We start from the raw sequence: 12,714 nt of genomic DNA, 5'->3' as shown, positions 1-12,714 counted from the left end.
ATAAATCTGCGTCTGATGTGTATTTACTAACGAGACTCTTAAATTCGAAAGCGTCGCCGCTTTTACGAAATTTGCGGCATTGTAGATTAGCTTCATCTACGAAAGCAAAGTTTGGTACCTATAAATAAAACATTCATGATTGAATAAAATGAAGCACCAAGTATAGGATCAATTGTAAAATAGATAATACCATTAGACAATAATCAAAATAATTCACTGAATCATAATGAAATACGGAAGAAAACAAGCACCTATGACAATTATCAACAAACGCGGGCTGTCAGTTGCAATCTGTCAAAAATCGACTCTGCTGAATTTAGCAATCGGTTCGCTAAACTTATGGTAGAGGGGCATTAGGTGTTCGGGTTCGGCGAGATGCTTATGTACAAAATCTCCATGAACACAATTATACGTTTTGCATGCCATCTGGCGTAAAATCGCATTCGAAAATATTGGATGAAAGGCCCCTAAGATATTTCGTAGATAGATGAATAGTTTTTGACTATTATCTATTATGTCTTGGTTTACGCAAGGTTTAATTGGATTTTAAAAACTCACCTACACAATCTATACATTGTAGTCCTAGTTCAATGAAAACAAATACGTATGACTGATAATATTTAGTGTGCACTATTTACGTCGAATCTTAACAGCCTACCTCCACTCTTCGCCACTGATTGATGGATAATAAAAAAAAGGTGACCAATAATGGAATGTTTACATTCATTTATCTTAACCTATTAATTAACCTATAAATTAGGTAAGTTCATCTACATCTGCTTGCAACGTCTTTTCATGAAAATTACTTTTATAAACCTGATATAATCAATAATTTAAATTTTATTGAGTTTATTTAAGGGAAGAGTTTAGTATTTTTTAGATATATTCCTAGACAAGGCACCTAATATTTTGGCATACACACCCGTCAATAATGTGATATATAGATTCCATTAAAATGAAATGAAATAACCAACCAAAAACTATAACTAAAAACTGTACTAACCTTTACTAAAATATACTAGTTTATATTCTTTTTTCTATGTGTTGTGTGTTTCTGTGTAGTATATAATAACCTATGTATGTAGAATAGTTTATATGTTAAAATAAGAAAATATCTATGAGATCTGATAAAAAATTGAGATATTATTCATTACTATGGGAAATCATTTTGTTGTTTGTAATTAAAAAATAATTTCCGAAATTAAACGAGGAAATTACTTTTGGTAAACTGACTGAGATAAGTCATTTCCACATTTTTTTCTCAGATTTTGTACAAATATGCATATTATAAGATTATAATTTTCCAATATGTAATTAAATTGGACAGAAGACAGGTATTGCTTGACTTACAACCCGTCAATTTATTATGACACTTGATTATATTCACACTTGCAATGGTAAAAATTAATACATATTTTTTTAAATAATTTCATAAATTATTATTGCTGTGTAGTGCTGAAAAAGTTTAGGAATATAAAAATCAGTCATAAGTAAGTCATGAAATACTTACCTACTATAATATAGTATTACAATAATTGTTCTCATTATTTTACTACAATCTCATTAAGTATGTGAACAAATTGAGTATATAATTTAATTCTTAAAATCATATTTAAAAATTATACTTTAAATAAAACTTTACAAAGTAGGTAACGGGGAATTGTTTTGAATCGGTTATAAAACCGATCACTTGATGAATTGAGGTGTCTATTTTCAACCACTGACAAGTCTCCAATTATTTATAAACAACATTTTGCATTTGAAGCGTAAATGGTTGGTTTTAACATTAGTTTCTTTTCATATTATTATGTTTTTAAATTAGAATGATATGTTCATTTTTATTAGGTTATAAATTCTTTATTGCGACAAATATTAGCAAAATAAAATTGTACATATCAGTGTTTATTTATATAATTATAATTAATCGTGTTCATGTAAGTCAATAACTTGAGGACTTATCAGTTTTTGAAAATAGTCGTCTCAGTTACTTACTAGTATTTGTAAAGTTTATTGTGAAATCATATTACGAATTATTTTGTATTTTATAATAAGGATGCATTATTACATGGAGGAAATATTATTTTCTAACATCTATTACATTTCAGTCATTCTAAGGTAAGTAAAATAAGACAATATATTGTCGATATTTTAAGAATAATATCCTTCTATTGAAAACATACGAAAATTAAGAGAAACCCATTTTGTTAAAATAATAAACACAAAATACCTCAGTGCGCCAACACCAAGCACCAATATATATATACATATATACGTCCTGGAGATGTTCAAAGTGTGAAGATCCTTTCAAATGAACTTGCAATGCAAAATGTAGCTAACCTAACCGTGGGATTTTGTTCAACATCTTTGGTAGAAACACTCTTCTAGGAGATATTGGATGTCAATTATAGAATTAATTTTGAATGTCCAGCATATTGGAGAGACTGTGAAAGAATACGTATTTCACCATATATACTACTAAGTTTAAAATGAAATAATATTTGACAATATTTGACGAAACCTGTAGCCAAATAACTGAATAAATAAATTATCGTAGTGGAATTATAATGGTTGAAATCTACAATAAATGTTAAATTAATTGCGTGTGTTCCTTGTTTACCATTCTAGCCTGGCTCGTCAATTATATCGATAAATTTCTTCAGACTTTTCCGTGTGATGAGATTGGTGAAATTGCTATCAAAAGGAGAAGGCATCAGAACACTGCTTTGGACATTCATTAAATCTTTTCAAGCTCTGCCGTATGTCGCTCTACTTATCGTCATGTTATTCTTCATCTACGCTGTTATCGGGATGCAGGTATAGACACGTTATTATATTCATATTGTAGCTATCTTAATTGTTATAAATTGTGAGGTCGCCCCATGAGACAAATGGCATACTGACTTTAAGTTAGCCTTAACTTAACTAAGAAGTTTTAGTAAGAATCTCACTTCAACAAAGTCACCATACGGCATCTCTAGAGTTATCAACTTTACATTCAAGGTAAGATCTCTTGTAAGCGAGGCCCCTAAAAAAAAATCCTTGTCCAAATTCAGAGAGTGTATTGAGCTCAGCACTTCATCCCTATCTAGAGCAATGACAGACAGAGAAAAAATAGCTGAAATCATTGCCGATATCCGATAACGGATATGGTACATAAAGGCCACTTAGGCACTTCAGCAAGACTTTGCATTTGAAACTAAGCCACCCCCATGCGATAAACTTGGTAGTCTTGCTTCGATAATGCATAATTTTGCACATTCTGCCGGCATGCACGTCACATTCCAAAATGGTTAACAAGTTGTCCAATTTTTAAGTACATATTTATCCAGATAAAATATCATATTTGCCAATTTTTTTACTTATATCAAAAGTACCTAATGAATGGCAAAGGGCCCATGATAAAAAAAATTGTACTTAATGCCAAAAATATTGAGAAACACTGATCTAACATAAATAAAACCATGTTTGTTTGATTTCAGGTATTCGGCAAAATAGCCCTTGCTAAAGATACTGCTATTCATAGAAATAATAATTTCCAAACGTTTCCTCAAGCCGTACTAGTCCTCTTTAGATCAGCGACCGGTGAGTATATTCAGTGGACATCAGTATTTCGAAATGCGAAACTTAAATTATACAATGTTAATGGCTTTATGATGGAAGATTTTAATATTTATCATAAAATTATTTTACCAGGTGAGTCATGGCAGGACATAATGCTTGATTGCTCGTCTCGTCCTGGAGAAGTAAATTGTGATGATTTGTCAGACGACAAAGGCAATTGGGAAGGGTGCGGGAGCAGTATAGCATTCCCCTATTTCATTTCTTTCTATGTACTCTGCTCTTTCTTGGTTAGTATACTTTTAATATAATAGAACCATTATTATTATTGAAATTGAGCCCCTGAGTGGGATAATAGCGTTATTGAAATAATACTATTTTTATTTATATGTACTCAAATTATACACCCACGATGGCCACGCTATAGCCCACGCCCATAAGCGTGGGCCTATAGCGTCGTGGGTCCTAGGTTCGAATCCTGGGTCTGACAAATACACATATTGTTTTTCAATTTGTGTTTGAGCCAGAGTATGGACCTAATAGGTTAAGTGGCTGACATCCATTTTTCGTAAAAACAAAATCTGTTAATACAAACCTGGAGGCCCATATGATTTTATTAGAATCGGACATGGTCGAAGAAGAAGTTCAATCTATATATACCGGTAGTACACAACCTATTTTGACAGAAAGGCAAAGTTATCTATTTCCTAATTGTTCACCGGCTGCAGTAGGTTAAAGTGTTAAAATAATGATATATTTATTGTCCTGGCAGACATACAATAATAATTTATTATTTTAAATTTAATAGTTGCATCCAATCACTTTGCCTTACGTGCATATAATTATGCATGATGGAACTTAGTATCAAACCTATCAATCATGTTCAATGAAACACTTGGTTATGAAGTAAGTACTTGTAATTTTGGCCGCAGGTTGTGCATCATTGATACATACCAACCAAAAATAGTTTCCATATTAGGAGTAATGTAGGTTTGGAACAATGATCTTTTTTTATATCGCAAGTATATTGTGTAAAAAATGTGTCATGGTGGATGTCGTTTCAACTTTCCAGTCATAGGGAAAATTTTTATTGACATTCACTTAAAGTTCTATGTATGATTATCTCCACTATGTTTAATTATTGTCGATATACCGGAACAAAGATTTTGCAATAATGTTGTTGTTCCAAGCAGGGATTAAATTTTTAAAATGAGATATTATTTAATCATTGTATTTTCAAATTTCAGATCATTAATCTTTTTGTGGCTGTCATCATGGACAACTTTGACTATCTAACGCGTGATTGGTCGATTCTGGGTCCACATCATTTAGATGAGTTTATTAGGTAATTTTGTAATGTTCCAATAAAAAAAGGACAATCAATTTCATTATACAGACCTACAAACTTATCTGTAGAATGGCCAAAAATGGAACTACGAACTACCATAGGACGCCATTTTGAAAATATTATTCGAATGTCAGATTTTGTCCAGTTACGAGCATAGATAACAGACATATATATAGATTCGTAAGTTCCATACAAGAAGATGCCCCCTATAATTGGCACCATCTATTGGCGTGACTAGAACTTTTGACTATGACAGAACCATAGATCCGAACCCAAAAAACGTATTAAATACTTTTAATAATACTTAAAATAATTTAATACAATTTCGTTTATATAATTGTAGATTTTATAATTATATAAACGAAATTGTTACAACAATGAATAAAAGTCGATATTTCAATTCAGATAGGTACATTTTATTGCAATGATAATCATATTGACAAATTATGAATAATAACATATATTTATGAGGACATAATTATGTAATAATAATAATATTAACGCTCTCCCACCATGGAAATTATTTGTCAGCACTTCCTGTCAGATTGATGACTTCATTAATTATTTCATTTTGTGTTTCATTATAAATTTTCATCACTTGCTGTTATTCTCGCAGTCAAAACCTCAACGATCGACAATATATTGATGTAGATTCTGAAACAATAATTTTAAAATGTACTTAAATATAAAATGACAATGGTCGCCATTTACACTTTTGTAAGAATGCGCAAATATAATATAGATATTTTATGTATGTAGGTACGTAATTTACTCAAACATAATCTTCTTTATAGGTATCTAGGTATCTATTTTTTATGTTTGCGTTGGTAGATTTGCAAACGTGAAAATTACAATAGGTAGGTACTATCATTATTTCGATGCGACGACTGCAAAGAAATTTCAAGGGGCATACAAGCGTATAATACCTATAAACTAATATAATAAAAGTAGACTTACCCATTAACTTATTTTATCAGCCATCGGATTACAAAACCTTTTTATCAATATGGTTTAAAAACGCCGAACAGCAATATTATTCTGACACTTGACATTATGTCAACTCGAAAAATATTGGACGACTGCTTTTGTTTTGAAAATATCAAGTAGAATTGACATGAAATTTGAAAAGACTGATCGAAAGCTCGAATGTTGATTGGCTGGACCATGGGTGAGCTCTGATTGGTCATTGAAATGGCCTTGTATCATGCGACTTCATGTGTGACCGTGCTACTATCTATTCTGAAAACTAAGTATTAGGTGGTCACATTCGCTGTATGGAACTTTCATCCCCCTGGTTATGAGTCTTGATTGGGTAGTTTTCGACAGTGGCTCCCCCATCTCATTCATCAGATAAGTTTGTAGGTCTGTATTTTGTTTTTGGTCTGTCATTATTGCTAAAATTCAAACACTTTCATGTCACTTGTACAGTCAAAAGACTTGCACAATATTATCATAAACACGCTCATAATATAATTACTTGTGCAAAAAAATTACGCAAGTATATCGCGCAAATATGCAGTTATATCTGTAGCCGACTTAACAGTACACTTACCACATTTATCACTTGAAAATAGCCCCTCCAATCGAGTGCTTAAAGTCAGACAACGTTATCTACAAAATAGTGTTTTTTTTTTTTTTTTAGATAACGTTATTTTACATTTACGGCTACATGATAGTCAAACAACGTTATGTCAATCTTTTCTAATTTCTTATTAAATCGTCAGTAAAGTTTAACGCTAACTACATAAGTTACCCTTGTTTTCATATTTTTTTAAAACTATCCCTATAAATTTTAACATCATCATAAGCAAGATAAATGTACAATACACAATAAATTATAAAATATTAACATTAGGTTTTAAATTTCCTTTGTTGAGTTTCAAGAATCTAAAATAACGATTTTTGGCTCTCCTGTAAAGTTGCACTTTTGTAGATAGTGTTGTTTGACACTAAGCCCTCGCAATGTATCCGATACATCGATGAAGGAATGGAAGGGAAAAACAGACTATGACAGTCCAAATATTAAATGCAATAACAATTAAAAGTGAAAGTCTCAAGCAAATCACAATATCATCTCAAAGCAATACACAATAAATTTCCATTATACATACAACTTTGTAAAAGAAAAAAATAACTTTTTCCGTTATTGCAGATTATGGAGTGAATACGATCCAGATGCGAAAGGTCGCATTAAACATCTTGATGTTGTAACATTGTTACGAAAGATCAGTCCGCCGCTTGGTTAGTATAGAATAATTTTGATATATAAATTTTTGTATTTTAAAAACTTGTAAACTAAGTAGGTATATGATTATAATTTGCTTAAATATTATTGTTACAAAAAATCTGTTAATACAAACTTGTACGCTGTGGAGGTCCATATTATGATCAGTGGGGCTATTCTATACTTATCGAACACTAAATTGATAAATAGTATCAAACTTAGGGTAGGTTTGTATCAAAATATTAGCACTTATTGTAACAATTACACGAAGCTGGTTTTTATTGTTGCAATAAGTGCGATATTTTAACAGCAGCAAGATAGGTGCTGTTAAAATATAGCACTTATTGCAACAATAAAAACCAACTTCGTGTAATTGTTACAATAAGTGCTAATATTTTGATACAAACCTACCCTAAGTTTGATAATATTTATCACTTTATCACTTTAGCGGTCGATAAGCATAGAATAGACCCACAGACATGGTCAAAAAATATTAATATATTATTGTTACATTTCCAGGTTTCGGTAAGCTATGTCCACACAGAATGGCTTGCAAAAGATTGGTCTCGATGAACATGCCTCTAAATAGTGACGGTACTGTGCTTTTTAATGCCACACTATTTGCTGTGGTGCGAACGTCACTCAAAATCAAAACAGAAGGTCAGCAAATATTTTTAATTGATTTTTAATTTTCTTATAAGCATGTGAATATGTCTGCTCGTAAAATTATTTGTGTGATCAATTGGCCAGGTACGATGTTACGTGGTGTCTTCTTAAATACCCTATTTGCATAAAAGTATGATAATGGTGGGCGTTTCATGAAGTTATTACTCAATGATGGTAAAAAAGAACATACAATATCTATACACAAACCTTTCAATATACCAAGACCAGTTACATCTTAAAACATTATCAACGTTGTATAATTTATAAAGGTTTTCACTACCTTCCATAGGTAACATTGACGACTGCAACGCTCAACTCCGTTCTGTGATAAAGAAGATTTGGAAGCGGACATCCGCCAAGCTGCTGGACCAGGTAGTTCCGCCACCCGGCATCGATGATGAAGTCACTGTTGGCAAATTCTACGCCACCTTTCTCATCCAGGACTACTTCAGGAGGTATGCTTGACCCATCAATCAAATACCAAACCATTAATAATTAATATACAACAGTACCGTTAGTCATTCTCTTCACTCAAAACCTAATCACAATAAAATGTGTCTAAATCAAAATTCGTACTTAATAGTTTTTTTTTAAAACAAGGGTTTTGTTGAACCTACAATTTTTGAGTAATGTATTTATATTGACAGCAGTTGAGGGTAATAAGCCCGTTGTCATCACAGTTAATTTAGATCAGACAAGAAAAAGCTTTATTACCAGGTATAAAGAGCATATTATACATTCATGGAAAACAAATTAACAACTCGCTATATATTATATAATATATATACAGCCATATTATTTAGATCCAGCTAATGGACGTGTACCTGTACACTTATTGTGACCATCGACATAACCTCATGGAGCAAGTTTAAGTTACTTAATAATAAATGTTCCAAAAGTATGTTCTCTCGTAAATCTGCTTCAACACTCAAAGGTATTTGAAGTGGCACTTATAATTAAACATTTTTAGTACCCCAATTTGATTCCCCTCCTACAACATTCAAAATTCAATACACCACTTCATATTATATTATAAGGAACGAAACAAGCATGTTTCTGGGAATACCCACAAAATATTTAGACGAGAGTACACATTCATTGCTTAGACATTTAACTTCGGTTATCTTAGGACCATTCTGTAGTTGGCTTTTAGTGCAAGAACGTAGTGGTCGCGCGGGGGCGGCGCGGCGGCGTCTTGCGAAACTCAAACGTATAACCGTGTGTAAAATGTTCGTAGACAGTGTGTTTTTTCGGGCATAATACACACGGTTATACGTTTGAGTTTCGCAAGACGCCGCCGCGCCGCGCCCGCCAAATGACTACGGACGAGCACTTATAGTCCGAAACAGCTGTCAACGTAGATAATTCAAAAATTGGAGAATTAATAAAATTATAGAAATCAATTTAAATGCATTAAATAGATTTAATATGCAGGTATGTTAACTGTTATTATATTAAACTTAATCAATAAAAAATGTTGAATTAAAAACTGACATCTATAATATAATTATTTTATAATGTCAACAGATTTTTGGACAACTCTAATATTTCACCAATATACTGATTATATTATCAACATTTTTATTTTCCAGCCTTTAATATACTTATCAATAACTATAAAGTTTAGTATTGCTACAGGTACAAAATGAAAAATCTCTTTATAAAATGTTTATGGCGTCTATAATCACATCCGATTGCTTTGTCTATGATTCATGTGGACATAATTAAATTCCGAAATGTGTATTATGTTCTTCAGAAAACAGTTAGTAAATCGTCTCCAAGAGAACACAATACTTATTGGTCAAAGTTATCTAAATTTGTATGTATTTTGAATAATATAATGGGAACTCTATTTAGATAAATTTTGTTAATATAAAAAATACTTTTAGGTAGGTAGTTATTTTTTATTTCATGATAAATCTTATAGTATGTATTGTTAATTTCAAATAATTGGTATTTACTTATTTCCATAATAATTAATACTATTCTATGTTTACTTTAAGTCGGGTTTCAAATTTCAAATTTAAAATTACAATAAATTTAAATTATCAACACATTGCATATTGATATTCAAAATATTTTATACATTTCACCTATCTAATTTATTGTGCTAGCAATGTTAACCAATAATTTAGTTAGTCTGAGTTCAATGTATTTCTTTGCCTTTAGTGTCGCTTATGTTTACAAAATGTTAAACTTTTGTTACTCAAATTGCAGTCTTCTTGCTTGGGAGTTACATTTTTGTGCATCACTTACACGAATGACTATATGCCTGCCATTGTCACTGTCAGGTCTACAAAATAGCATTATCTATATTATGTTTACATGTATGCACCCATTGTGACCTAGTTGGTAGAGTGGACGTCTCTGAAGTTGTGTGTCGCGAGTTCGATCCCGTGGCTGGCAAAAAAATATGACATTTTCAATGTGTGTTTGATCCATTGCAAGGACCCAATGTGTTGGGTATTACTATTGTGAAAACAGTTAATATAACCTCCACTCTGTGGAAGGCCATATGCTAATTTACTTATTTCATAATATTGTATACTGTTATTGAATTTAAATAATGTACTGTATGATTTACATACATTTTTATCAGAAATAAGCAAATAATATGGAGTGGTGTTACGTCATAAGTTATTTAATTTTTTTACTTTTGATTTTAAATACCTGGCTCATTGTTTTTTTTGTGACACCCCAAGTAAGATGTGAACTGTAATTATAAAACAATTTTCTATTTAGAAAGCTATCTAAAAATAATAATAAAGTTAATAATCCTTCCACACGATACACGAAACATTTTTATAAATCGATTATTGAATTTATTATTATTATTTATTTATTTATTACTTTGCCATTGCTTCTTTTTGGTTTCTGTCTCTTTTTTCGTAGGAATCACGCGTAAGTAGAAGTGTGACACACAACCCGTCGCTCTTAGTATGCCCGATGTCTCTCTATAAATCATTAACAGTTATGAGCTCACTATTTATCGTGGTAAAAGTCAAAAACTTTAGAAATATTATTTTTATCATCTCCCCCCTACAAAATTTATCAAAAAATGTATTCACAAAATCATAGAAAAATGATGAGTTTTATGTATAATTAATTAGCGTTATCATTTGAATTTTGCGCAATCCTGAAACCGCCCGTTTTCAAAACTGACCCCTCATGCTCAATTTACCCTTTGAAATTTTTCTTTTGATTAATTATTATTATTAATGATAAATCATTATTTTTGAGAGTGCCTTTTCGACATTTGACAAGCTATTGTTTGTTTTTTTCTTTACTTATGAATATTCCTGAATTTATGATAATGCACATTTCACGTTTGAAAGTTGAATGCTTTACATATCTGTACCTTCCCACTGTGAACGATGTGATGACGAGACAGTCGCAAAGTTTTAATTCTTTTTGTTATTTTTGGTTGATTGCACATAACAAACATCCCATTTTCATCATGTAGTAACATTGTAAAAAAATGCAACATCCCCATTTTTCCGCCATAATCATAATGTCATCCCTGCATATATCACTAGGTACCGACTTGATCACTTTGGTAGACTATCAAAAGCGCCAAATTAAAAACTTTGCTTTACAGCTGAGTGTATAAAATTACATTTTGGGCATTTGACATACATGCCATCCAAACTAGATTTACAAAATTACCCAAATAAAAATTTAAGACAAAATAAAGTTGAACTAGGTTTTAACATTATTAATATAGTTTCATAATTATTAGCATACATAATGAGCAATTGTCGAAAATGCACTTCGTAAAAATACAATTTGGACTGCTTGGGTTTTTTATTCTATCTACCTTTGCATAATATCAGTGCATATTTTGCAATGTCAGTTATTTATTACTTAGATGTTTTTAGAACTCCACATTCTTAGAATAAATAGAATTTATAGAGAATCTGGTTTATAGTATCAGCACCCTTTAAAAAAACCAAATTATATCCGACATACATTTTACAAAACTACACAAACGCAGAAAGAAAGTCTATCGATAATCGTACAATGTCATTTTTATTTTCATTTAAGTTTATTCAATTTTCTGATAAATCATTTGAAATCATTATTTTATTAACACAGGAATGCAACATAAAAACCCTAAAATAATATAATTGTCCAGTGATTCTCGAGATACTGGCAAACCTTTCCAAAGGAATTGACTTTTTTTAGCTCTTGTCCGTTCTAAAAAACACACCAACAACTCTTATGCATGCCTCTCTTCTATTGTAAACTGTATGTTATGTTTTAAATATATATTCAAAATCATCTCATCTCATACCTGAATAAACATTTATAAATCATAAAATCCATTCAACTGACGGACTATCGGCATACTATGAAAAACTGAAAAATCTTAAACATTTTATCGTTTATTTTAAACTTGCATTTGCTTATATTTTAACAAAATATTAACAATAATAAATTCATATAGGAACCTAATTCCATCAATTACACATTACAATATAATATCTACATCTATTTTTAATCACTCATTTTCCATCATGGAATGTCAAATATTTTCGCATGGGGAAATTTAATGGTTTAAGAAACTTAATTATTTTTCTCCTTCACACCTTTAACACTAAAATGTGTGAAAGTGAATCCAAAAACCAAATCGTCTATGTAAGTTCAATACCGAATATGAGCCAATATGTTCAAAATATGTATTTTTGGCGCTCTCGGTTAAACGGCACAAACCGCATTGATTGGTGCATTCAAATTTTGAAATTGACCAATAGACTACTTGCACTCGGTTAAAATTAATACCACGTATGAATTATCCATACTAAAGAAGCAAGCAAGACCACGTATATCCCTGATCCAATACAGCGGACGAACGGAGAGTTGCGGAAATACCGCATAAGGTCCAACTGATTTACAAAATAATCCAATTTGCACAGAC

The 12,714-nt window shown here is 31.1% G+C and overlaps 1 protein-coding gene across 4 annotated transcripts in view; it reads left to right on the top strand.

Annotated features, from left to right (window-relative positions):
* Ca-alpha1D (Ca[2+]-channel protein alpha[[1]] subunit D) overlaps positions 1-12,714 on the top strand; it is a 79,559-nt gene that overhangs the window by 52,088 nt on the left and 14,757 nt on the right. For 2 of the 4 annotated variants that reach the window (XM_085953982.1, XM_085953981.1), the window contains exons 29-36: positions 2,626-2,814; positions 3,480-3,582; positions 3,694-3,848; positions 4,806-4,903; positions 7,059-7,147; positions 7,650-7,790; positions 8,086-8,251; positions 10,689-10,697. In XM_085953982.1, coding sequence (XP_085810108.1) covers positions 2,626-2,814; positions 3,480-3,582; positions 3,694-3,848; positions 4,806-4,903; positions 7,059-7,147; positions 7,650-7,790; positions 8,086-8,251; positions 10,689-10,697 — 950 coding nt within the window. The remainder of the gene's footprint in view (positions 1-2,625; positions 2,815-3,479; positions 3,583-3,693; positions 3,849-4,805; positions 4,904-7,058; positions 7,148-7,649; positions 7,791-8,085; positions 8,252-10,688; positions 10,698-12,714) is intronic. The other 2 variants (XM_085953983.1, XM_085953984.1) reach the window with 1 other exon arrangement.

Source organism: Rhyacophila brunnea, unplaced genomic scaffold (genome assembly GCF_057557595.1).
Source record: "Rhyacophila brunnea isolate RB1 unplaced genomic scaffold, BYU_Rbru_1.0 scaffold_4, whole genome shotgun sequence".
Taxonomy (NCBI): domain Eukaryota; kingdom Metazoa; phylum Arthropoda; class Insecta; order Trichoptera; family Rhyacophilidae; genus Rhyacophila; species Rhyacophila brunnea.
This window is presented reverse-complemented; position numbering and strand designations above follow the sequence as displayed.